General features: G+C 43.4%; 3 protein-coding genes across 3 annotated transcripts in view; 1 reads left to right on the top strand and 2 right to left on the bottom strand.

Moving 5' to 3' along the window:
- Positions 1-4,248: 4,248 nt before the first annotated feature.
- Positions 4,249-14,709, bottom strand: LOC138768550 (phospholipase A2 inhibitor NAI-like). Its single transcript, XM_069946451.1, has 5 exons — positions 14,599-14,709; positions 11,033-11,146; positions 9,317-9,463; positions 8,280-8,420; positions 4,249-6,369 (listed from the first exon to the last, which is right to left on the bottom strand). Exons 1-5 carry the CDS (start codon positions 14,651-14,653, stop codon positions 6,179-6,181), a joined length of 648 nt encoding a protein of 215 aa, XP_069802552.1. The 5' UTR covers positions 14,654-14,709; the 3' UTR covers positions 4,249-6,178.
- Positions 12,928-27,901, top strand: part of LOC138768551 (phospholipase A2 inhibitor and Ly6/PLAUR domain-containing protein-like) — a 71,429-nt gene continuing 56,455 nt past the window's right edge. The window contains exon 1 of the mRNA XM_069946453.1: positions 12,928-13,063. The gene's annotated coding sequence lies outside the window, so the exon portion shown is untranslated. The remainder of the gene's footprint in view (positions 13,064-27,901) is intronic.
- Positions 19,606-27,901, bottom strand: part of LOC138769539 (phospholipase A2 inhibitor gamma subunit B-like) — a 19,275-nt gene continuing 10,979 nt past the window's right edge. Inside the window, exons 4-5 of the mRNA XM_069948085.1 lie at positions 24,095-24,259; positions 19,606-20,546 (exon numbers count right to left, since the gene is read on the bottom strand). Of these exons, the coding sequence (XP_069804186.1) occupies positions 20,347-20,546; positions 24,095-24,259 (365 nt within the window). The 3' untranslated portion in view covers positions 19,606-20,346. The remainder of the gene's footprint in view (positions 20,547-24,094; positions 24,260-27,901) is intronic.

Below are 27,901 nucleotides of genomic sequence, written 5' to 3' on the forward strand. Positions count from 1 at the left end.
TGTACAGGGGTGGTGCTGTTGTGAAAGAAAAAAAACATGTTTTTCTATTCCTGGTGAAAACTAACTGTGACACTATAGGGGACATATAGGAAGACACCTCCCTGACCTGAACCGCTTTGACCTGCGCCTGCTGTACTCCTTAGCAGGTGTAGATTTCTGCCATGATTTACACCTGCGAGGGTTATTCTGAGGTCAAGTTGCTAATGAATTCACTGTGATTATCCCTCCTGGTATTACAAAGAAGCTACAATGTTGTAGATAAAGCCAATCAGGGACTTTTTTACATCAGCCGTCTCAGAAGGGAGGGGGAGGAGGGGGAGACAGAGAAAAAAGCTCACATGTAGATTTTTTTTGTCTTCAGCAGAAAGCAGCAGCTGAGAACTGGGGGAAGGAGACCGAATAGATAATAACCTTATGGAAAGAATTGTTAGTAACACCATGGGCAGCAACTTAAAAGTTCTTTCCCATTCATGTACTGTACATTCTATTGTATGAAATTTGATGTGTCGGCCCTTACAAGGTTCCATCTTAGTAATAAATCAGTAGAATTTTTGTGGTTTTATTCTCTAGCAGTAAACGTTCTCTTCTAAAAACCTGACAAAGGCGGCATTTACACCAGGCGCACATCACCGGTATTAGGACATAAGGCAGGACTGTGTGAGACACAACACAGAAAGCACCTGAAGAAGATCATCTCCCCCGGAGCAGAACAATGTACACGACAGTGAAGATACTGGATCAAAAGAAAAAAAACAGAGTTGAGCAAATTTTTTTTTGTTTTATTTCTGAGCCACGATTTTTTTTTTCCTGTAGAGATGTATGAGGGCTTTGTGTTTGTAGCCATAATGTTACACTGACTGCAGAAAAACTTGAGAGATGTCTACCAGTGATAGGTCAGAGGTCAGTGTTAGACTCCCAGCTGTCATAGTAACCTAATGTTAATGAGATGACTCTGCTGGCCCCGCCCTCTAATGATAATGAGATGACTCTGCTCTGCTGACGCCGCCCTCTAATGATGAGATGACTCTGCTGACCCCGCCCTCTAATGATAATGAAATGACTGCTGACTTCTCCCTCTAATAATGAGATGACTCTGCTGACCCCACCCTCTAATGATAATGAGATGACTCTGCTGACCCCGCCCTCTAATGGTAATGAGATGACTCTGCTGACCCCGCCCTCTAATGGTAATGAGATGACTCTGTAGACCCCGCCCTCTAATGATAATGAGATGACTCTGCTGACTCTGCCCTCTAATGATAATGAGATGACTCTGCTGACCTGCCCTCTAATGATGAGATGACTGCTGACCCCGCCCTCTAATGATAATGAGATGACTCTGCTGACTCCTCCCTCTAATGATAATGAGATGACTCTGCTGACCCCGCTCTCTAATGATAATGAGATGACTCTGCTGACTTCTCCCTCTAATGATAATGAGATTCTGTTCACTCCTCCCTCTAATAATGATGATTCTGCTGACCCCGCCCTCTAATGATAAAGAGATGACTCTGCTAGCCCCTCCCTCTAATGATAATGAGATGACTCTGCTGGCCCCTCCCTCTAATGATAGTGAGATTACTCTGCTGACACCGCCCTCTAATGATAATGAGATGACTCTGCTGACCCCGCCCTCTAATGATAATGAGATAACTCTGCTGACCCTGCCCTCTAATGATAATGAGATGACTCTGCTGACCCCGCCCTCTAATGATAATGAGATGACTCTGCTGACTTCTCCCTCTAATGATAATGAGATGACTCTACTGACCCCACCTTCTGATGATAATGAGATGACTCTGCTGACTCCTCCCTCTAATGATAATGAGATGACTCTACTGACCCCACCCTCTAATGATGAGATTCTGCTCACCCCTCCCTCTAATAATGAGATGATTCTGCTGACCCCGCCCTCTAATGATAAAGAGATGACTCTTCTGGCCCCTCCCTCTAATGATAATGAGATGACTCTGCTGACCCCTCCCTCTAATGATAATGAGATTACACTGCTGACCCCGCCCTCTAATGATAATGAGATAACTCTGCTGACCCCGCCCTCTAATGATAAAGAGATGACTCTGCTGGATCCTCCCTCTAATAATGAGATGAATCTGCTGACCCCACTCTCTAATGATAATGAGATTATTCTGCTGACCATGCCCTCTAATGATAATGAGATGACTCTGCTGACCCCGCCCTCTAATGATAAAGAGATGACTCTGCTGACCCCGCCCTCTAATGATAATGAGATGACTCTGCTCACCCCTCCCTCTAATAATGAGATGACTCTACTGACCCCGCCCTCTAATAATGAGATGACTCTACTGACCCCGCCCTCTAATGATAAAGAGATGACTCTGCTGGATCCTCCCTCTAATAATGAGATGAATCTGCTGACCCCACTCTCTAATGATAATGAGATTATTCTGCTGACCCTGCCCTCTAATGATAATGAGATGACTCTGCTGACCCCGCCCTCTAATGATAAAGAGATGACTCTGCTGACCCCGCCCTCTAATGATAATGAGATGACTCTGCTCACCCCTCCCTCTAATAATGAGATGACTCTACTGACCCCGCCCTCTAATAATGAGATGACTCTGCTGACCCCGCCCTCTAATGATAATGAAATGACTGCTGACTTCTCCCTCTAATAATGAGATGACTCTGCTGACCCCACCCTCTAATGATAATGAGATTACTCTGCTGACCCCGCCCTCTAATGGTAATGAGATGACTCTGCTGACCTCGCCCTCTAATGGTAATGAGATGACTCTGTAGACCCCGCCCTCTAATGATAATGAGATGACTCTGCTGACTCTGCCCTCTAATGATAATGAGATGACTCTGCTGACCTGCCCTCTAATGATGAGATGACTGCTGACCCCGCCCTCTAATGATAATGAGATGACTCTGCTGACTCCTCCCTCTAATGATAATGAGATGACTCTGCTGACCCCGCTCTCTAATGATAATGAGATGACTCTGCTGACTTCTCCCTCTAATGATAATGAGATTCTGTTCACTCCTCCCTCTAATAATGATGATTCTGCTGACCCCGCCCTCTAATAATAAAGAGATGACTCTGCTAGCCCCTCCCTCTAATGATAATGAGATGACTCTGCTGGCCCCTGCCTCTAATGATAGTGAGATTACTCTGCTGACACCGCCCTCTAATGATAATGAGATGACTCTGCTGACCCCGCCCTCTAATGATAATGAGATAACTCTGCTGACCCTGCCCTCTAATGATAATGAGATGACTCTGCTGACCCCGCCCTCTAATGATAATGAGATGACTCTGCTGACCCCGCCCTCTAATGATAATGAGATGACTCTGCTGACTTCTCCCTCTAATGATAATGAGATGACTCTACTGATCCCACCTTCTGATGATAATGAGATGACTCTGCTGACTCCTCCCTCTAATGATAATGAGATGACTCTACTGACCCCACCCTCTAATGATGAGATTCTGCTCACCCCTCCCTCTAATAATGAGATGATTCTGCTGACCCCGCCCTCTAATGATAAAGAGATGACTCTTCTGGCCCCTCCCTCTAATGATAATGAGATGACTCTGCTGACCCCTCCCTTTAATGATAATGAGATTACACTGCTGACCCCGCCCTCTAATGATAATGAGATAACTCTGCTGACCCCGCCCTCTAATGATAAAGAGATGACTCTGCTGGATCCTCCCTCTAATAATGAGATGAATCTGCTGACCCCACTCTCTAATGATAATGAGATTATTCTGCTGACCCTGCCCTCTAATGATAATGAGATGACTCTGCTGACCCCGCCCTCTAATGATAAAGAGATGACTCTGCTGACCCCGCCCTCTAATGATAATGAGATGACTCTGCTCACCCCTCCCTCTAATAATGAGATGACTCTACTGACCCCGCCCTCTAATAATGAGATGACTCTACTGACCCCGCCCTCTAATGGTAAAGAGATGACTCTGCTGACCCTGCTCTCTAATGATAATGAGATGACTCTGCTGACCCCGCTCTCTAATAATAATGAGACGACTCTGCTGGCCCCACCCTACAATGATAATGAGATTACTCAGAAGATACTGTCCTAATCTATTCAGTGAAGCTGCAAAACTCTGGTAATGGTGGTCTTGTGTGTGGGCTCAGTGGCCAATGTTTTATATGATGTTTTATATGAATGATGGAAATTGGATTATGTAATAGGACGAGGATCTGAGACTCTGTGAAGCCAAAAAACATTCCAAACTTGAGTGGTGGAAACCCATTTTATTACACAACAATCATGGCTCCTTGTTCATGTACTTTATAAGGTTTAGTTGTTGTTTTATGAGGACTGATAGTTATTGTGTGGTCACATCCACTATGGCACATGCTCTTCACAGTTCTGCCTGATCCTGACACTATGAGAAACCTACTAAGAGAGGAGCATCGCTGTCATTCCCTAATCTGGTGGGTTATACTGGTTATACTGGTAGGTGCACGTACATCCCCCAGACAAGAGGTGTACAGTATATACCAGAACCCGCTCTAACATGTACCGTTTATTATACAGCTGCCCCCACAGCTATACCCCTTCCCCAGAAAGACCCCAAAGTGCCAAACACCTGGAAAACAAAACCTTTCCTGTGTAGTCACAGCAGGAATCACATGATCTCCCTCCAGTGCTGCCAATTGGCTGAGAAGGATCATGTGACACTATCTATGGCTCTAAAGATGGAGTCCTGCAGATAAAAGGCACCAGGTTCTACAATATAGACGAGCAGCGAATTCAGACAGAACTAATGCTTTATAATATGCAGATATGGAAAATACTAACATTAACCAGGACTAACAGTGACAAACAGAGGACCACCAGAGCCCCTCTAAGATCAGGTACAGAAATTATTGTTGGGGTCTGAACGAGTTTCTGACTTCTTTAAAGGGGTTATCCAGCATTATGAAAACATAGATGATTTCTTCCAGAAACAGCGCCACTCTTGGCTCTTGTATTGCAGCTCAGAAGTGAGTGGAGCCAAGTTGTAATTCCACCAGCAACCTGAGGGCAGCTGTGGCGCTGTTTTTGAAAGAAAGCAATTACGTATTACTAATCCTTTACCCTAGGAAGAACTCTTCATTGGGCCCATGGGCGCCCCCTATAGGGTCATACACTTTCTAAGACCTGCTAAGAAACCTAGGAGGAAATTATCATATAAAGCACCGTGTGACGAGATTACCGAAACCCGTAATGAAAACACTTGGGTAAGGCTGTATTCACACTGTGTTATTGTGATCCGTTTTTTTCCCCCCATCAGTTTTATGCAAAAGTCAGATAAAAAACGGCATCTGTTCTGAACCTTTTTTTCAATTGATCTCCCTAACTAAAAAATGAATAATAAAAACTGAGCAAAATGCGTTTTTTTTTTTGAGTACACAAAAATGTGGTCACTAAAAAAAAAACTAATTTGTTTTGGTCTGTTTTTTGATCCGATCAAATGCATCAGTTTTTACATCTTTTTTTTTTTTTTTTTGCATAAATGGATGAAAAAGACGGATTGCAAAAATGCAGTGTGACCCCAGCCTCATCCTGTCATAGCCTATCATGTCTATGGGATCCCTTGTACATTATAAATTATCGCCATACTGTTATTACACCTACACTTAAAGGGTTTTTAGGATTTTAAGGGAGCCGGTCCTGGGACAAAGAAGTGCCCGCTGCTGAGAATGAATGGAGCCGTCATTCTCTATGGGCGTCGGACTCATCTCTGCAGCGTGCGCGCACGGCTTCGAGCGCTTATATCTTCGTCGCGGGACTGGCTCCAGGAATGGGACTTGTCGGAAAGGGTAAGTATCTGGGGGCTTCACCGGGGGGTCGGGCGGGCTCTGTGCCCGCGTCCCGCTGACAGGTTCCCTTTAATGGAGAAATGTTATCAAACTTCTGAATACACTTCCTGTATCAGTTCCTTATTTCTTCAAGATCTCTGCTTGCTGTCCTACAATGGGAGTGTCCATCTTTTAGCAGGCTACTGTGCGGTTATCAGAGTGGTGTACCCGTATGTCTGTCACATGACCAGGAATGGTCTATACCCCAGGAGAAAACAATGGCTGCTCCTATGGAATGACAGAAAGCAGAGATCTTGAAAAAGTGAGGAACTGATAGTGAAAGTGTCGTGGAAAATTGTGCTTGGACCATTCTGGGTTTAATAGACGACTCTGATGATGGACAGTGCGGCCAGCAGGGTGAGGGGCAGGCTCAGGGGTAGGGCGGCGTTCCCTCCGTTGCAGACAATTTCAATCTCGGTCGTCTTTCCCTCGGACATGAATTCTCGTTCCTTAACTTTGCACCAGCCCTGTGTGCCGCAACCACGGAAAGAACTGTAGGATGTTGGTTCTAAAAAGGAAAAAAGTTAATGGCAGGTTAGTGGGATGTAAAGTCAGGTCAGGTACTTAAAGGGCTACACCGATTTATAGTTTAAAAATCAATTGGCATCCAAAGGTTATACAGATTTGAAAATTATTTCTATTAAAAAAAAAAAGACCAAAAAACCTTCCAGTACTCATCAGCTGTTGTATGTCCTGCAGGAAGTGGTGTATTCTTTGCAGTCTGACACAGTGCTCGCAGGTGTAAATCATGGCAGAAATCTACACCTTCTCAGGCCAGGCCTGATTCACTGAATCCGATGGGGCAATTGGGGGTAAGGCCTAATTTAATACTAGTACGAGTAATACGAGTACGCCAGTCTGTATAAATGTCCCCCCTCCCCCCGATGTCCTTATCTGAGGAGACCTCTGCCAGGCACAGGACCTCTAAGTAAGTGTCGTCTTTTACCCCCCTTATCGTGACTCCATACCCCCTGCTGCAGACTGAATAACTGTAGGCCAGGGATGGGGAATCTTTTGCCTTTCAGCTGTTACAAAACTACAACTCCCATCATGCCTGGACAGCCAAAGGCTGGGAATTGTAGTTTTGCAAAAGCTGGAGGGTGAGTTTCCTGATCCCTGATCTAGCTGTTTCTTATGGGGTAGCACCAGCCACTTCCTGTCCCAGGGGAAGCATAGCACTGCTCATCACTATGGATCCTCTACCTTGTCGCCATGGAGATAGGGGGCTCGTTTCTTTTTAGGCCTCATTTTGTCATTTATAAACAACTCTGGTCAAAGCTTTATATAAATGACAGCACTGATCTAAATTTACCACTAAAACTGGACTGTTTTATCCTGGCGGCAAGAAGTCTGGAACTTAATCCAATGGAAAGTCTGGAAAATAACCTGCAAACACGCAAGACCTCGAGAGGATTGTAATGGAAGAAACTCCCAGCAGATGGGGCCAGAAGCTACAGATGGCCGAAGAAATAATGCAGAGATTATAACTATCAGGCTCTGCAGCAGCTGAGGTGTATAATGATGTTCTGCAGCAGCTGAGGTGTATAATGATGTTCTGCAGCAGCTGAGGTGTATTATGAGATTCTGCTGAGGTGTGTATAATGATGTTCTGCAGCAGCTGAGGTGTATTATGAGATTCTGCTGAGGTGTGTAGGATGAGGTTCTGCAGCAGCTGAGGTGTATTATGAGGTTTTGCAGCAGCTGAGGTGTATTATGAGGTTCTGCAGCAGCTGAGGTGTATTATGAGGTTCTGCAGCAGCTGAGGTGTATTATGAGGTTCTGCAGCAGCTGAGGTGTATTATGTGGTTCTGCAGCAGCTGAGGTGTATAATGAGGGGTATTATGATGTTCTGCCGTAGCTGAGGTGTGTAGGATGAGGTTCTGCAGGAGCTAAGGTGTATTATGATGTTCTGCAGCAGCTGAGGTGTATTATAAGGTTCTGCAGCAGCTGAGTTGTGTTTTTTGAGGTTCTGCAGCAGCTGAGGGGTATATATGATGTAACACATACAGCGAGGGGGCACTCCGACACAGTAAATATACGGCTGATATGTCCCTTCACGGGCCACGGGCTTAGTCACTGTACAGGTGGTACTCTACTAAGGCAGTAGAATCAAGTCAGTAAGCGGAGATAATATAGTGGCACTCACCAAGTCCATAAAAGTGATGCTTTATTTCAGGTCAGATACAGAGCAACAAACAAGTGCATTCCACAGAAGAGGAGCGACGAGCGTTTTATAGACTTGGTGAGTGCCACTATATTTTCTACGCTTGCTGATGTGTATATTATGATGTTCTGCAGCAGCTGAGGTGTATTATAAGGTTCTGCAGCAGCTGAGGTGTAGTATGAGATTCTGCACCAGCTGAGGTGTTCTGAAATTATGGAGTTACTTAGTATGGCTGATACATGACTGGTTGATACCTTTAGTCTCGATGGTCATGGTCACACAGCTGTTCTCATCCCCGATACATTCTATAGTCGTGCTCGGTTCACACGTTTTCTCCTTCTCGGCACTGCACGCCTTACAGGACACCCCGTTCTTGTCAGTTTTTCTTGCTGGGACTTAAGAAGAATATAAGATTTTATAACTCATTGACCTTCCAGGGTTTCCTTCTAGACCTGCCTCTACTGGTAACATCAACGTCTTCTCATAAGTCTCTATCACGACTGCAGCAAAAAAGTGGGACTCACTTTATTCACTTTTCTCACCATAATAATAAGAATATTTATTTCTATAGCGCCAACAGATTCTGCAGTGCTTTTTTTTTTAAAAACATATATGTACAATACAGGTTGTATTTACATAAAATTGTACAGTGGACCATCTTGTCCACATCCCAACCCAGCAGTCCTGGTTCTACATTGTCTTCCAATTTCTTATTAAACTACCTAGAAAATGGCTGAAAAGGACAGCAAACACCTCCAAATAGTGTAGGCCATGAAAATAATAGATACCTCCCTATAGAAACATAGAAGATTGTCGGCAGAAAAAGACCACTGGGTCCATCTCGTCCGCCCTTTTAGTATTTTCTTTCTTATTATCTTAGGATAGATTTATGTCTATCCCAGGCGTGTTTAAATTATGTTATTGTAGATTTACCAACCACCTCTGCTGGAAGTTTATTCCAGATATCTACTACTCTTTCAGTAAAATAATATTTTCTCACATTGCTTCTGATCTTTCCCCCAACTAACCTCTCACTGTGTTCTCTTGTTCTTGAGCTCAGTTTTTTTACTAAAAACACTTCCCTCCTGAAACTTATTTAGTCCTTTAACATACTTATAGCATACCTATATCTGAATTCCCAGTCCATAGATGTATGTAGACATTGGACAGTCGTATAAAAACCAGAACACAAAGGTGCCTGTACGGTTCCCTCTCTGGAGGTGCGGATAATCCTGCAGACTGACTGACCAGGTGGACAGGCGTTTCTTCCTCATTCCTAGATGATACTTACACGTTGGCTTTGATGGAGAACAGTTATTGGTGAAGCAGCAGGTGCTACTGACGTTCTTCACCCCATGGTCCGTAGTCAGACTGCCGCTATAAGAGCAGATATCTTTCTTCCCACAATGCTGGCTGTACAGCTGTACTTCCTTTCCATCTACAAATAGAATGAAGAAGAAGAGCGTGTGATAAAGAAGAAAAAACTAACTTAAAAGAGGCACGGATGATTTTTATTTTTATTTTTTAATAATCAAAAGGAACTGTGACTGTAAGCAGTTTTGCAAAATACTGTGTTTTTTCTATGTTTGCTATGCTTAAAGGGAAGGGGTCATCAGAAAATGACTTAAAAAAATTTTGGTGTCATTTTTTCTAATTTTCCATTTTTCTATCTATTTTATAAAATAATCCTGATATTGTGCAGTTTTCATTTTCACCACTTGGGTTAAAACTAAGCTGAGACTTCCTGTTGTGTCTGTGGTGATAAGAGGAGGCTGCTGTAAAGTGATTTGTACAGCATTGCAGCGTCATGTGACACCAGTAGATAGAGGAGACAATATCAGCTCCCTGTGGAATGACCTCTGCACAGGTCACGGAGCGAGCTCACTAATGTCTCACATTCATCTCAAGGGGACAGAGTCTGTCTATTGTCATCTATGTCCATGAGGCATGCTGTAAAGCATATCAGTAAATACTGTTTAAAACAGCTCAGGCAAGATGGCCGCCTCCATTACAATGTACAAAAAGTGAAATAAAAAAAAAAATTACAGTCAGAAAATAGAAAGAGATTAGAATAAAAGAACAAGTTTTAGTATCTGACTCTCTTCCTCACTGTCATACTCCAGTCTGCACTCCCCCCTTTGCCAGTACTTGGTCTTTTGTCTGTTCAAAAAAAGGAAGTCCCCGTTCTTTTCACACTCAGACATGGCTTAGTATTGATTGACAGACATTTCTGAGCGTGCACAGAGTGGGACAAGCCTTCACTACAGCTGCTGCGCATCCACATTCACGAGCAGAGAATCCTGGCGGTGCTCGCACTGTATGGTCAACTCTCCTGTCACACAGCACCAAAACCTCTGTAACTGCACAGTGACATTATACTGACTGAATTGTTACATGAAAAAGAGCATTGTCTCCTTTGCAACCATTACCCTGACACTAAGTTAGAAGGATTGAAAGGGTTCTCCGGCCCTTTCATGTTTTTTTTTCTCTCCTTAAAGTGGTTTTATGCCCAGTCAGTCAGCTACAGGGCACTTTCCGCCCACATGGAATGTTATCCGAAGGGGAAAGAAGAAGACGACTGTGGGGGTCCAGAAAACCTGATCAGGATCATTGGAGGAAAGTATTCTGGCTTTTTTCTTTTAATGTAAAAAACAATTTTTCCCCTTTAAACCCTTTTTACGGTCTGGGTTCCTCACTATACCAACCATTACACTAAAGTAGGGTTAGGGAATACACCACTTCCTTTAGGACAAATCTCTGGCACTTTCTGGCACCAGTTGATTTAGAAGAAAACTTTTTTTTTTGCTGAACAATCCCTTTAAGCTCTTGTGGGTAAAATATTGATAAAACCTAAAGCCCCTTGTAAGAATTTTTTCACCCACAACCCAAGACATCTGCACGGCCACTTAGCCCTTAGACCTGAGAAATGAATCTTGTGGCCCGATGTTTTCTGTGTCTCCCCGATCCCCGCTGTATAGTATAACATTGCCCAGTTATACTCTCTTACCTTTAGTTGTACTCTCTAAGGTTGCAACACAAGCATCAAAATCTGTAGGACAGGTGACTGAGGGTCCCTGGCATGGTTTCTCACCAGAACATTCCGTGCACGACAGCGACAAAGCTGAAATAGAGCAATGATGTCCATTACCACAAAATAAATTCAGAGGACACTAGTTTTACTCTCTATACTGAACTTTCCAACCTACAGTCCATGAACCACTATGGACTCTGTCAGTTGTCATTATAGTTATGAATAAAGTTATTTTAGAATGTTGCAATAAATATCTTGCAGTACCACCCTTGACCACACGGCGTGCTGTTATATGGAAACATGACCTTGAGGAATAACAATGCTCACCCTATGTCTCATACAAAGTCTGAGGGGGCAGTGACTCGCATGAACGTCAGTTTTGCCTTGTGTTTCATGGGCCTCTTCATTTGTAATAGCGCACCATGTGGTCAAGTTTAGTATTACGAGTAAATCATATTTAAAGGAGAAGTCTGATATTTTCTAAAAGCCGGCAGCCGACAGGGGGGGGGGGGGGGGAATTGATTTAGAGTATGTAGTTACCTCTCCTCGTGCCTGCGGTGAGTGGTTGTTGCGGCCTTGAAACCTCCGCCGGAAGTAATTTTCCCCCAAATTGTGATGTCATCATAACTAAGGGCAAAATGCCTGTCCTGGCTGATGGACTGACTGCTCAGACAATCAGTGACTGGAGCGGTGTCCCACCCCACTTACTGACTGGCTGAGCGGCCAGTCCATCGCCCGCATCGTGACATGGACACCCTGGAGATCCCAAAGCCCGGTGGAGGTCCCACGGCCGTTCTCGTCGCTCACCACAGGCACGGGGAGAGGTAAGTTGTTGGACCCACTGGGTTTGACATCGGGCATTGGGCCGTACCAGTTTGTGAAGACAAGGCATGGCATGTTTGGACTTTCTTAGAGGGAATCCCTGGTTCACTACACCTGGAATAGTCTTTGTTAGCAACAGCTGGCAGGTGGAGGAACACAAGAGGGCCTACATAGTGTTACACAGGCAGGACTTAAAGGGGTTATCCAGGCTTATAAAAATATGGCCACTTTCAGAAACAGTGACACTCCTGGGCTCAATTTGGGTGTGGTTCCATTAAAGTGAATGAAGCTTTGTGTAATACCACACACAACCCGCAGAAAAGTTTTTGCAAGAAGTAGCCATGTTTTTCTAATCCTTGATGACCCGCTGTCCTTTCGTCCAGGTGATAGTGTTACACTTGAATCGGAAAAAAAAAGAGAAGAAAATGGCTTGGTCACTATGGGGGAGATTTATAACATGGTGTAAAGCGAAACTGGCTCAGTTGCCCCTAGCAACCAATCAGATTCCACCTTTCATTCCTCACAGACTCTTTGCAAAATGAAAGGTGGAATCTGATTGGTTGCTAGGGGCAACTGAGCCAGTCTCACTTTACACCATATTTGATAAATCTCCCCCTATGGGGGTTAGGGCCATGCTCCTTCTCCAGCACTGTGTCATGGCATAGCAGTAAGGATGTAGTGTTGTGCTGTGCTGCGGTTGGCTGGGCAGCCAATGGAGGACCTGCTACTGCCAATTTACCCAGTCCTGGCCCTACCCCCTAAAATGTAGAGAATGAGAAGCAGCTGGCACCAGGGGTCTCAGGGGCTCAATAACAGCAGGGCACTAACATAACAACCTTGTCACCACCCAAAAGGGTTAATATACTATTACAGATGAAGAACTTTGAAGAGAACAAGGGGCCATGCTGCTCAGGCACTGGGTGATGGGGAAGGATGACTGGCCACTGCCTTTAGTGATTTCATGAGGTGTGCTGGCCCTTTAAAAAGCCAGAAAGCAGCAATCTGTGTGCTGAAAACATAGGCGTGGTCCTGGCAGGAGAGTTGTGGCAGCAAGCAAGACGCTAACTAAAGGACGTCCACAGAGGAGACAGCAAGTGGTGGAGGATGGCGGCAGAATTTGACCGCTATCTATAACGTATCCAAACATATGGATTGTTACCCAGCGTGTCCAGAAAAGAGAAAACTGTAAGAAATATTTTTTTATGTTTTTTTTTTACTATTTAAAGGGAGAACTAAATTTAAGGGAGTAATTAAAGGAGAACTCCGGACTGGGGTGCTTGGGAGGATGAAAGAAGTAACATGCTCTTACCTCCCCTGATCCAGCGATGAGGCCGGTATCCTGCAGCTCTGGTCCCCTGTCCTGGCTGTTTCTGGGTCCTGGGACGTGACGTGTCAGCGGCCAAGGTGGGACCGCTCTATGGCTACTGACGGGCTGAGCGGGCCTGGCACATCATGTCCCAGGTCCCCCCTCTTACCAGGAAGCTCCTGGGACCAGGAGACCAGAGCTGCAGCATAACGGAACCAGTGCTGGAGACGGAAGAGCATGTTACGTCTTTCCCCCTCCCCAGCATCACCCCAGCCCGGAGTTCTCCTTTAAGTTTTTGTTTTTGCTATAAGGGAAGAACACTCCTTTTTTTTAAAAAAAAAAGGCTTGGGGAACTTTCTAGTTCCCTCTTCTTTTTTCTTTTTTTTGTAGTGGCCACTACAGGAGAGATTGGGTATTACATGGTGTTCATTCAAATGAATCGGTGACCATTGTTCCCCAACCGTTTGTTCTCCAGCTGTTACAAAACTACAAGTCCAAGCTGTGGCCATTGCAAAAAGTACAACTCCCATCATGATCCAAAACAATCCAAAACAACAGATTCACTCTCTAATAGTAGAGATGACCCCTTTAGGGTTGTAAAACATTTCAAAACAAGGTCTGCTTTTTTTTCCCCAGAAATAGCGCCACCCTTTCCATTGGTGATATCTGGTATTGCAGCTTGTGCACTTTTTTTTAATCTTGCCATTGGATTAGTAGTGATTGGGAAGTTTGTTGCCTGTAAAGAATCCTCCTCCTCTACTGTGCGTAGCTTATACTGTATATAGCACTCAGTATGGGACTGTTTTCCACTATGAGTAGGGTCCTGGCAGTGAAGGGGATAACATTCCTCTGCTTGTGTTACTTGCCAGGGTTTCTAAATTTAATCCACTTTCTACAGTAACAAGAATAAGGAGGAGCAGAGAGTTAACTAGTGAAGGACTCGGCAGAATCAGAGCATCTTAATGTGTCAGACTTTCCTGGAATTTCAGCCAAATCATAGACAAATATGGAATGGAACACTTTCTGGTTTTTCCTGCTAGAATCTAAGAACCCAGAAACGTTCAGAAAGCATCACATAAAACTAGAAGAAAGCTCATACAGTCAGAGACCGACAAAATAACGGTCAATCCCCCCCCCCCCCCCATAATATTGTATGAAATAAATTAAAAAATATTTTAATATAGATTTTTTATTTTTATTTTTTAGAACTTGTTAATTAGAAACAGACCGTCTGTAGAAGAGTCTGTAGAAGGGGAAGGATGGAAAGAGAGTTGGAAGAGTGGATTACTGACTTTTTCCTAATTTGACTTTTAGCCTTACTTTTTGTTTTTTTGTTTTTTTCAGTTAAGAAATTCTATGAAAAAAAAAAAAATCAAATAAATTCAGAGATCAGGTAGCATAAAGAGTTACTTACTTGTAGATACCAGGGTGGAGAGGATGAAGGGGAGCAGGAGCACAGCGCTGTCCATGATTCCGGGAGGATTATATGAGAACAACTGCGCGACCTACAGTAGAAGAAAGTTTTTTTTTTTTTTTTTTTCAGAAACCAGGGCGTTGGTTTTGCAAAATGACTCAGTCGTGTCCGATTTGTTATAATAAGATGGAGAAATAAAAAAAAAAAACAGAAGTAATTCGATTTGCTTCCTCTCCTCAGAGATGACACATAGAGAGGAGGTACAAAACCACAGATAATAAGGAACGTTGCACAGAAATCCTATTTCTGATTCAGCCAATTATTATTATTTTTTTTTTTTGGGGGGGGGGGAGTAATAGTTTGTAGTGATTTAACGTACAAGTTAAAAAGCAAATAAAATAACAGCAAACGTAACAAAACGGATGACTTCTCCAGTTTCCATTGATAAGGTCAGTGTGGTCATCATGGCAGTGACTCAAGCAGGGACTTCTGGTGTCCAAGTAGGGACTACATCCCTCAACAGATTTCATGGCTACAGGGGCACTGATGCTACTAGCCTGCGTCTCTGATACTACATTGTGCCGGCCGGAGAGGAGAAAAGTGCAGCAGAAGAGCCGGCACTGGGCTGTGGGTTGTTGCTCCTGTGCTCCGTTGCTTGTCATCCTTCTCCCTCGAGACCCGGATTGCTTACTACTAATGGGGCACAGAGGGGGGGCCTTACTACCAAAATGGGGAACAGAGGGGGCCTTACTACTAATGGGGCACAGAGGGGGCCTTACTACTAATGGGGCACAGAGGGGGGCCTTACTACCAAAATGGGGAACAGAGGGGGCCTTACTACTAATGGGGCACAGAAGGGGCCTTACTACTAAATGGAGAACAGAGGGGGCCTTACTACTAAAATGAGGAACAGAGGGGGCCTTACTACTAATGGGGCACAGAGGGGGGCCTTACTACTAAAATGAGGAACAGAGGGGGCCTTACTACTAAATGGAGAACAGAGGGGGCCTTACTACTAAATGGAGAACAGAGGGGGCCTTACTACTAAATGGAGAGCAGAGGGGGCCTTACTTCTAAATGGAGAACAGAGGGGGCCTTACTACTAAATGGAGAACAGAGGGGGCCTTACTACTAAATGGAGAGCAGAGGGGGCCTTACTTCTAAATGGAGAACAGAGGGGGCCTTACTACTAAATGGAGAACAGAGGGGGCCTTACTACTAAATGGAGAACAGAGGGGGCCTTACTTCTAAATGGAGAATAGAGGGGGCCTTACTACTAAATAGAGAACAGAGGGGGCCTTACTACTAAATGGAGAACAGAGGGGGCCTTACTACTAAATAGAGAACAGAGGGGGCCTTACTACTAAATGGAGAACAGAGGGGGCCTTACTACTAAATGGAGAACAGAGGGGGGCTTACTACTAAATGGAGAACAGAGGGGGCCTTACTACTAAATAGAGAACAGAGGGGGCCTTACTACTAAATGGAGAACCGAGGGGGCCTTACTTCTAAATGGAGAACAGAGGGGGGCTTACTACTAAATGGAGAACAGGGGGGGCTTACTACTAAATGGAGAACAGAGGGGGCCTTACTTCTAAATGGAGAACAGAGGGGGGCTTACTTCTAAATGGAGAACAGAGGGGGGCTTACTACTAAATGGAGAACAGAGGGGGGCTTACTACTAAAATGGGGAACAGAGAGGGGGCTTACTACTAAATGGCGTACAAAGGGGAAGGGGGATTACTACTAAAAAGGGCACAGAGGGGGCCTTACTATTATATGGATGCTTAGAGGGGGGCCTCATGACTATTTAGGGGCCTTACTACTATATAGGGACATAGAGAGGGCATTACTAGGACATGGATGGACAGAGGGGGCCCAACTACTCTATAAGGGCACAGAGGGGTCTAAGTACTATACGAGGGCACAGAGGGGCCTCACTACTATATAGAGGCAAATAGGAGACCTTACTACTATATGGGTGCAAAGAAGGGCATAACTACTTAATGGGGAAAGTCAAAGACTCTGGTTAGAGAAAACATCACCTGTGAGTCACTGGAAATAACTGCACTGTAATCACATATACAGTCTGCAGAACCTGCCTACCATTTGTATAAACTCTATATGGGTCAGTGTAATGGGGGGGGGACATTGGTGTTTTAATAGTGGATTTTGTTAATGGGGTTTTCAGGGCAAAACAGATTGATGACCTATCAACAGGACTGATAGGTTGTCAGTCAATGATCAGCTGTCCAGCACCAGCAGTAAATACAAATACAGTGAACAGAGTCAGCTGCTTCTGACCTCAGGTGTCTGCACCCCCCATGAGCTATACTGCATTGCAGGGGAAACCTCTTTAAGTAACAGAATTGCAGTGTTATCCAATTACTATGTGGTGATAATGGCAGTAGTGTTGTTTACTATTGGTCTTGTGCATACTGGTTTTATTTGTACTGTGGATCTTAGAATACTGGATTTGGTCTGTATCAGTATGATGGAAATATGTATAGCCTTTTTATAGTTCGCCTTAGTCAGCAGAGAGGCTAGATTCTGCCTACAGCCACTGTCACCCAGCCTATATCTCTGACAGCAAAATTAAAGAGGAAAATTATTCCACTCGAACATAACCTTTAATATGTTGTTGTTGTTGTTATTAACTATTCAGTCTCCTTCCTCCTGTCCTTAGCTGCTGCTTTCTGCTGAAAACACGGAAATCTGTGAGTGAGCCTTTCTCCCTGTCTCCCCTCCTCCCCCTCCCTTCTGAGACAGCTGATGTAAACAAGTCTCTGGCTGGCTTTACCTGCAACATTGTAGCATCTTTGTAGTGCTGGAAGGGTTATTCTGAGGTCAAGTTGCTGGTAAATTTACTGAGATTAACCCTCCTCGCATTACAAAAGAGGCTACAATGTTGCAGATAAAGCCTGCCAGGGACTTGTTTACATCAGCTGTCTCAGAAGGGAGGGGGAGACAGAGAGAAAAGATCACACACAGATTTTTGTGAGACTGGATAATAACAAGTATGGAGGGAATTGTTAGTCTCACCAACAACATATGAAAAGTTACGTTTCAGTGGAGTACCGCTTTAACTTGTCCCTTACCCACAGAGATTGAGGGGGTTCAAACCTCTATACCCCCCTGCCGATCTCCCTTTTTTGTTATGAATAGAGCTGTGGGTACAGCACGGCTCTATTCATTCCTATAGAGCCAAGGAAGCTGGAAGAGCGCTTACTCAGCACTTTCTGGCAGCTCCATAGGAATGAATAGAGCCGCGGGTCATGTGCCTTACCCGTGGCTCTATTCATAACAAAAAAGGCAGGGGACCCATATGCAAATCGTGGGGGGGACTAAGGTCTGTCCCCCGCGATCTCTTACTTGTCCCCTATCCTGTTGATAGGGAACAAGTTAATTTTCCTTGGACAACCTCTTTAAGCTCACACCTATCTGACTATTAGGGGACGCATCAGGCAACTGTAGAAAGGTATATAATCTGGACACCCCAAGCTATTTCATAATAGTAACATCTCCATTATAGTGGCTGGCTACAGGTCCTCTTTAAATAGGGGAGTACCTTTTTAGGGCTGAGTCAAAGACCCTCCTGGAAAGAAAGACCCAGAACTATGTTGTGATCTAATGTGTACGTGGAATCTCCTTTACCACTGCCAGGTAAAAATCCAGTCCAACCTCGGTTCTTTTCCAGAGATGAAGCCTTTATTTAGATTCCGTCCCAGAGTGACGACAAGTAGGTATAGCTCTGATGTTATAGAGTTATGAATGAATGTACTACATACCCAGATGCTTTACCTCCATTCATTCATAACCTCTAAGGATTTCAACCCAGTTCTTATACCATTTTAGCCACATTGGTTAACGTTGAAGAACATTTGATTGGACGGGAGCAGGATAATCTGGTTTTCATAACTAAATATTCAATTTGATTGGTCCAAAGGCCTAACACTATTGTGTGTTGGTAACTACAGATTTCCTTCCTTTGAAGATTTTGGAGGGAAGGTTCCATGGTCGGCCTATTGTTTAGAGATGTGTTATGTAGAGTGAAGAGATACAGACAGAAAGAGAGGTTCATCGCTACTCTAGGACCCCACAGGGAAGCTGATGAAGGCCATGCCTGGCCGAAACGCATACTTGGTGTAACGTGATGCATATCTCACTGAATAAATAAGCTCATATTCATCTGGTGAGTGCCGGGTTCCTTCTATACATACTTCTGGATCTTTCTACATCGTGCACCACCGACCAGTGGAGTGCTGTCTTCCTACTCTCTGCAACGGCCTCAGACCTGACCTAGAGTTCAAGTGGCTGCCAAACTATCATCTATTACCAGGAGCCACATTCGCCAGTAGGAATTACAGCTTATATATAACGTGTAAGTAGAACTTGTATCTTAGGAATTCACCGGAAGTGCAAGTACACCCCTCAGGGAAGACAGCATTGGCCTAGTGCTTTGTCCTGGGCAAGAGTTGCCAGGACCCCTGTATCCTATCTAAGTTCCTCACAAGCCATCTAATGGAGTGTTGTACCTACAAAAGACGGTGCCTCCGTATTGTTAGATAAAGTTTAAAGGACTGCCATAGGTTTAGTATTGAGTGGACTTCCTGAACTGTTCAGGAACGCTCTCTAAACCCAAATGCTTGGCATTTGACTGAAGAAGTTGGATGTCTATGACTGTATCCATGTTTTCCAGGACTCCCAACTTCTCCAACCACCAGGAGTCAAATGGCAAGCATTCAGGTTTGGAGAACATTTCTGAACAGTTCGGCAAGTATGGTCAACACTAGTTATGTTTCTACTATACCAGTGCCTGACACCATGGGCACACAATGTATCATCATCATGTATAAGGGAGTATGAAGGCCTTGAACCAGTGCGACAGATGCTACAGTGCCCATGGACTCACAGATCTCAGCTATCCCTTAGGTGTATCCTCACTTCTGAGCCAGCCCCCTCTGGGACTCACAACCTAAAGGACTTGCAGGATCTGCACCTGGTATCTTGGTGACAGCTACTACAGGACATCCTCAGGGGGCCACAGCACAAGGGGTTAGACACAATATTAGATTTCAGTGTTATTTAGGTTTTAATGTTGTTACTGTTATTTATAATTACGGCATATATAAAATCCATCAGTCTTACTGCCCCACTGTATTCTCGACATCATATACGGTCAGCTTGGTTCCATTCTTAAAGAAAGTCCACAAGAATTTTTTTGTATGTGAAGAAGATCTTGTATCCAAGGTCAGAGGACACTGATGGTTTTTGTGGATATTTTTGTAGACTATAAGTTCTTGCGTTGATAAACTTTTTCGTTTTATTGGTGGAATCGCCATCTTCACCCTATCACTCGTCTCTTGGGTTTTCCATTCCTGTTTCTTCTTGGTGAGCTGTTTCTTGGTTCTTTTAGTTTCTTACAGTAGTTTTATTCCAGAGCCCTTATTATTAATAATACGACATTTTCCGTCTCCATTCGCTTTCACAAAAATTAAAAAATTCTGCTCAATATCTCCCAGAAGTATTCATACCAATCTCACAGTGGGCTCTGCTCCCACAATGCATCGTTTTACGCCAACGGGAAATCTGCCGATCTTTTATTTTTTGGGGGGCTAGAAGAAAGAATACGTGATTATCTAAAAACTAGGAATACACGAAGCAAAGAAGCATTAGATAATTCACTCGGAACGTCAGTAGTGTCGCACTGCTAGTCGTGATACATGGAGCTGTTTTTTCAGACCGACGTCACGTGGCTGTGGTGAGCTTGGAGAACATGGCGGCAGCGAGGACGAGCGGTAATAGCACTTTGTGGACGCTGTCGCTTTCATCCGTGCAGGAAATGATGAACTTCAGATTAGTGGTATTAACCTTTAGGTCCTTATTGAAGGTATCGCACATCTCTTTGGTGGTGCAGCCTCGTAGGGCGACTCCATGGTTGTACCCTCCTGTAGAGAAAATAGAGGGAAAATGACATCCTATACCCTACTGTGTATTCTAATATAAAGGATGTAGGTCTCAAGCTAAATACGGTCTTACTCCTCCTCTTGCCCAAGTTGGATCCGCTTACGAAACACCTGGAATATGAGAAAGCTTCATAATACATGCAGGGCCCCGATACTCGTATTCCAGCCTAAGGATGTTGTGTGGCTGAGCACATTATACCTTACTTGCCATGTTAAACACAGTGAGGTATATTGCAGTGGAAGGGTCAACTTTAATGCTGTGTATTTACCATGTTCACATGAATGAAAGTAAGATGCTTTGGTCGCATGTTTCTCTCAATCAATGAGAGCAACCTAATCCCTTTTAGGACATTTTCAGATGCTGTATAACAGTGGGCGCTGTCTGTGAAATTCACCCTGGGCAGAGTGTGGGCACATTTGGGTGTATATATTACATTCAGTTGTGCCTGCGTTCCAATTAACCATAGCAGACAATGTAAAGTGTGGCTCCAGCCGCACTTTACATTGTCTGCACAGTCTATTCAATGAATAGCTGCATGTAATCCTGGCCAGAGTGTATACAGAGTGCATACACTCTGGCCGGGATTCCATAGCAGAGAATATAATCAGCCACTGTGATTAAACAACGGCCATTGTTGCACACCTGGAACAACGGCCATTGTTTAATCAAATACACAGTTTGTGAACAAGGCCTTAATATGGAAAGGTGTGGACCTAAAACCAGTCTGAGCCTGGCTTGGACCCCAGCAAATGTCTGCCATGTCTCCAGCCCCTGCTAGTCAGGCCAATCAATCAGCTAATAAGTACAATATAGACAGGGAGAAAGAAGCAGTTAAAGAGACAATTCTAGGACCAAATAAAATCCTTTAGGCAAAGAGACGTGTTTTCCTCTTCAGTGCCCCCGAACCTGCCTTCTTAGTACAGTCCCCACCAGTCCAGGCTGCAAGGATATGTTCTACAATCTTATTCTAGTCTAGGGTTGGATCGGTGATCGTGCTCCTGCATGCGTCTCTCCGGGTATCATCTGATGGATCTGCAGAATTCTTCTGTGAGTGTGAATGTTTCTTTTTGTAAAAATTGTTTTCGTCTAATTGGACTGAGTTCACTTTAAGTAGATTCGTAAAGCAGTAAAGATACATATCTCTACCAAAGTGCCTTAGAGACCAATTCTCTAGTTAATCTGCTATTAGCTGCATACTAAAAGGGGCAGTAAGCACCTACTTAATTTTAAAGGAGATGTCCGTCCATTTAAAAAAAATGTCAGCCGGCAGAGGCAGGGGGAACATATAAACAATCATTACTTACCTGTCCATGTGTCTGCAAAGCACCTCATGAAAGGTTCCACGACCCCCGCTGGATTGCCCGCTCAGCCAATCAGTGACTGCAATGGTATCCTGCCCCAGTCACTGACTGGCCAAGTGGACAGGGGTCCTGGAGCAGCAGTCCAATGCTACAAAGAAAGTTCAAATCTCGGCACTCACCATTTTCATGCTTCCAGAAATCTTTTATTATTGAAAATTCATCAGATTTTTTTACAGCGGTAAAAAACAGGACGTTTCGGCATCAAACCTTCCTCAACAGAGTTGAAAATGGTGAGTGCCGAGATTTGAACTTTCATGATGCTATAGGAATTTTTTCCTACTACGAGCACCACCCACGACACAGACGTGTCGCCTAAAAAGAATTTCTTGGACAATGCTACAAAGGCACAGGGAGAGGTGAGTATTGACTGTTTACTATGTTCCCCCCTGGCGTTTAAATTTTTTTAAATCAACAGACTTCTCCTTTAAGTATAAAAGCTAACTATATTTTCCCTTTTGCTTAACAGAATTCTAGTGCCAGAAGTCATTCCTCTTTGTATCACTGAAACAGCTCAATGACAAATATTATGGGTTACCTAGGGACATCGAGCTACCAATGCCAAGTGACGTATACAAAGTCCCAAAGCGGATGTATTAAACAGGTGTAGGTCAGTATCTCTATGTATATATATATATATGCTTTGAGATGAAGGTAACCGTTTGCGCTCTGACCACTCGATGTCACTGTCTCCTGTGCACTACTTGGCACAGCTGAAGGAGGTTTACTGAAGGGCTTTACCCAAATGTGGGGCCAGCATTCCTGAAATCGTGTAACTTGATGCCCGTGGACAGCAAGAGGCAGATCATCAGACAGAGTGGCCCTGTGCTCTGATGTTCAGCCTGCTCACTATGGTGCAGGGTGAGGGGCTGTACATCAGAAGAAAGAGTCCATCAGCGTCCTGCTCAAAGAGAAGGGTGGAAGACCTGATCACATGACCTGCAGGTCCTGAGCAGCCTGACATAAAGGAAGAGGGAAAGGACTGAGCTGTAAGTGTTGTGTGTGTCAGTCAGTAATGTCTGTATCAGTGTGTGTGTGTGTGTGTGTGTGTGCGAGTGTTACTCAGTGTCAGTAAGTGTTTCAGTAACGTGTGTGTCAGTAAGTGTCTGTGTCAGTAATGTGTGTCAGTAAGTAGGTGTGTCAGTAATGTGTGTCAGTAAGTAGGTGTGTCAGTAATGTGTGTGCCAGTAAGTGTGTCAGTAATGTGTGTGTCAGTCAGTGTCAGTTAGTGTCTCTGTCAGTAATGTGTGTTAGTAAGTGTCTGTCTGTAAGTGGGTGTGTCAGTGTCTGTGTCAGTAATGTGTGTGTGTCAGTCAGTAAATGTGTCAGTAATGTGTGTTAGTGTTTGTCTGTAAGTGGGTGTGCCAGTCAGTGTCTGTGTCAGTAAGGGTCCTATTCCACGGGACGACCAGGGCCCGATCAATAATGTAAACGAGCGCTGATCTGCTAGATTGGCGCTCACTTACTGGGCCAACTCCACTGCCTGTTTATCGTTTAGCGAGGGCTGCAGGGACATCGTTACATTACCTATCCATGTTGCAGGGCTTCTCCTGCGCTCCTTCTCCCGGTCCAGCTGCGGCTTCAGCAGCTTCGGAGCGGCGTGTCTGAGCTGACAGACCGCTCAGTCAATCACTGGCTGCGCTCCGAAGCTGCGTGCAGGACTGGGAGAAGGAGCGCAGGAGAAGCCCTGCAGCCTGGCTAGGTAAAGTATGCTGTTTGTGGAATCGTCGGTCGTAACGATGCACAGTTGGTGCCTGATTATTCTAGGTTTGTACCTAAATAGACGATCAGCCGATGACATGATCATCGGCTGATCATTGTCTCTATTCCACAGAGCGATAATCGTCCGAATAGGGCCGATTCGACCGATTATTGCTCCGTGGAATAGGCCCCTAAGTGTGTGTGTCAGTAATGTGTGTGTCAGTAAGTGTGTGTTTCAGTACTGTGTGTGTCAATATCAGTGGTGTCTCAAGTGTTTGTGCATAGTGGATGGATGAGGGGCCCGCTGAGGCTCTGTCACCCGCATCTGCACTACATCAATCTTTAACATGCGTGTGTTGGTATATTCAGGGGTTAAATACACTGAGCTTCAATACCAAGTTTAAAAGCCCCCAATGTTTGGAGGTGTCACTAACGTAGCCCTAACTCCTACTTATCATTGCAGAACTCACCTGAAGCAGACATAGACCGTGCAATGCATTTTGTCTCCTCCCTGGTGCAGTTCACAAAAACGTTGTTACAATCACAGTTTTTTGCACTCAAAGCAAAGCAGGATTTACACATCACCCCATTGTCTTTGACTTTGACATCTTTAGGAGGCGGTTTAAATGGTGGAACTTATGGGGGGGGAGAAAAAACATAAAAAGTTAAGATCTATTACATCTTTCACTGATAGAAATGTCTGTTTGTTAAGAAAAAAAAGCAGCAAAACAAAGCATTGCAGTTCTCATGTTCACCACTAGATGTCAGCAGAACAGTTCGAGAACAGTCTTGTTTTACACTAAAACGAAACACTATATCTGCGATAACACTAGTATAACAGAACAATGATGGCACAGAATTACTAGACTGCTTTTGCTAACTGCTTAGGCTACATGGAAGTCCTGTATTTCTATCTAACACGGTGCTCTCTGCTGCCACCTCTGTCCTTGTCAGGAACTGTCCAGAACAGCAAGGTTTCTTATGGGCATTTGTAACTGCTCTGGGCAGTTCCTGACATGGACAGAGGTGGCAGTAGAGAGCACTGTGTCAGACTGGAGTACAAGAATACACCACTTCCTTAGGACATACAATACTGGAATGATGAAACTTTAAACATAAAGGCAATTTATATACAGTGGTGCCTTGGATTACGAGCATAATTCGTTCCGGGACCGTGCTTGTAATTCAAATCACTCTTAAACCAAAGCAAATTTTGCCATAAGAAATCACTGATATGCAGACAATTGGTTCCATGTCCGAAAAACAATGATTTATTATTTTGACTAACATGTAAAACTAATGAAACAAACATTTAGAAACAGCTGAATATGTGATAAGTTACTGTACAGTATAGCAATCAGCATGTGGAGTATAATGTATAGTAACTGTATAACCCTGATAACACAGCAGCTGGATATGTGATATATAAGTTACTGTACAGTATAGCAATCAGCATGTGGAGTATAATGTACAGTAACTGTATAACCCTGATAACACAGCAGCTGGATATGTGATATATAAGTTACTGTACAGTATAGCAGCATGTGGTATATAATGTATAGTAACTGTATAACCCTGATAACACAGCAGCTGGATATGTGATATATAAGTTACTGTACAGTATAGCAGCATGTGGTGTATAATGTATAGTAACTGTATAACCCTGATAACACAGCAGCTGGATATGTGATATATAAGTTACTGTACAGTATAGCAGCATGTGGTATATAATATATAGTAACTGTATAACCCTGATAACACAGCAGCTGGATATGTGATATATAAGTTACTGTACAGTATAGCAGCATGTGGTATATAATGTATAGTAACTGTATAACCCTGATAACACAGGAGCTGGATATGTGATATATAAGTTACTGTACAGTATAGCAGCATGTGGTGTATAATGTATAGTAACTGTATAACCCTGATAACACAGCAGCTGGATATGTGATATATAAGTTACTGTACAGTATAACAATCAGCATGTGGTATATAATGTATAGTAACTGTATAATCCTGATAACACTGCAGCAGCTGGATATGTGATATCTAAGTTACTGTACAGTATAGCAGCATGTGGAGTATAATGTATAGTAACTGTATAACCCTAATAACACTGCAGCAGCTGGATATGTGATATATAAGTTACTGTACAGTACAGCAGCATGTGGTATATAATGTATAGTAACTGTATAACCCTGATAACACAGCAGCAGCTGGATATGTGATATATAAGTTGCATCAAACAAACCCTGTGACGTCACAGTGAACTCTCACCGGAACACTAGCTGGTAGAGACTACGCCACCGGCCGGGGCGTACTCCCAGCGTGGACTAAACTCACCTTATTGGAACCCAAATCTGGAGGATTTGAAACATCTCACCACCAGGAGAAGGAAATAAAGATAGCGTGAGTAACGATCTATTCATGAGTTTTTCTTAGTTGCGCTAGATGCAAATATTGTTTTGTTTATACTATCTTCCATACGGGGAATCACGGGTATCCCCACTCTGCATCCTAAAGCAGCATACTAATTGCCGAACTTGTACAGCGCCGTATATAATATACACATAGTATATACAGTTGATATATAAGTTACTGTACAGTATAGCAGCATGTGGTATATAATGTATAGTAACTGTATAACCCTGATAACACAGCAGCTGGATATGTGATATATAAGTTACTGTACAGTATAGCAGCATGTGGTGTATAATGTATAGCAACTGTATAACCCTGATAACACAGCAGCAGCTGGATATGTGATATATAAGTTACTGTACAGTATAGCAGCATGTGGTGTATAATGTATAGTAACTGTATAACCCTGATAACACAGCAGCTGGATATGTGATATATAAGTTACTGTACAGTATAGCAATCAGCATGTGGTGTATAATGTATAGTAACTGTATAACCCTAATAACACTGCAGCAGCTGGATATGTGATATATAAGTTACTGTACAGTATAGCAGCATGTGGTGTATAATGTATAGTAACTGTATAACCCTGATAACACAGCAGCTGGATATGTGATATATAAGTTACTGTACAGTATAGCAGCATGTGGTGTATAATGTATAGTAACTGTATAACCCTGATAACACAGCAGCAGTTGGATATGTGATATATAAGTTACTGTACAGTATAGCAATCAGCATGTGGAGTATAATGTATAGTAACTGTATAACCCTGATAACACAGCAGCTGGATATGTGATATATAAGTTACTGTACAGTATAGCAATCAGCATGTGGTGTATAATGTATAATAACTGTATAACCCTGATAACACAGCAGCTGTATATGTGATATATAAGTTACTGTATAGTATAGCAGCATGTGGTGTAAAATGTATAGTAACTGTATAACCCTGATAACACAGCAGCAGCTGGATATGTGATATTATAAGTTACTGTACAGTATAGCAGCATGTGGTGTATAATGTATAGTAACTGTATAACCCTGATAACACAGCAGCTGGATATGTGTTATATAAGTTACTGTACAGTATAGCAGCATGTGGTATATAATGTATAGTAACTGTATAACCCTGATAACACAGCAGCAGCTGGATATGTGATATATAAGTTACTGTACAGTATAGCAATCAGCATGTGGAGTATAATGTATAGTAACTGTATAACCCTGATAACACAGCAGCTGGATATGTGATATATAAGTTACTGTACAGTATAGCAATCAGCATGTGGTGTATAATGTATAATAACTGTATAACCCTGATAACACAGCAGCTGTATATGTGATATATAAGTTACTGTATGGTATAGCAGCATGTGGTGTAAAATGTATAGTAACTGTATAACCCTGATAACACAGCAGCAGCTGGATATGTGATATTATAAGTTACTGTACAGTATAGCAGCATGTGGTGTATAATGTATAGTAACTGTATAACCCTGATAACACAGCAGCTGGATATGTGTTATATAAGTTACTGTACAGTATAGCAGCATGTGGTATATAATGTATAGTAACTGTATAACCCTGATAACACAGCAGCTGGATATGTGATATATAAGTTACTGTACAGTATAGCAGCATGTGGTGTATAATGTATAATAACTGCATAACCCTAATAACACAGCAGCTGGATATGTGATATATAAGTTACTGTACAGTATAGCAGCATGTGGAGTATAATGTATAGTAACTGTATAACCCTGATAACACAGCAGCTGGATATGTGATATATAAGTTACTGTACAGTATAGCAGCATGTGGTGTATAATGTATAGTAACTGTATAACCCT

This window comes from Dendropsophus ebraccatus, chromosome 12 (genome assembly GCF_027789765.1).
Source record: "Dendropsophus ebraccatus isolate aDenEbr1 chromosome 12, aDenEbr1.pat, whole genome shotgun sequence".
Classification (NCBI taxonomy): domain Eukaryota; kingdom Metazoa; phylum Chordata; class Amphibia; order Anura; family Hylidae; genus Dendropsophus; species Dendropsophus ebraccatus.

Excerpts from the sequence above, each read along its gene's own strand:
- LOC138768550 (XM_069946451.1), bottom strand. The coding sequence starts at position 14,653 with ATGGACAGCGCTGTGCTCCTGCTCCCCTTCATCCTCTCCACCCTGGTA. Across the intron at positions 11,147-14,598 it reads CTCCACCCTGGTATCTACAA|CTTTGTCGCTGTCGTGCACG; the intron begins GTAAGTAACTCT and ends GCTCTATTTCAG. Across the intron at positions 9,464-11,032 it reads CTTAGAGAGTACAACTAAAG|ATGGAAAGGAAGTACAGCTG; the intron begins GTAAGAGAGTAT and ends TTCTATTTGTAG.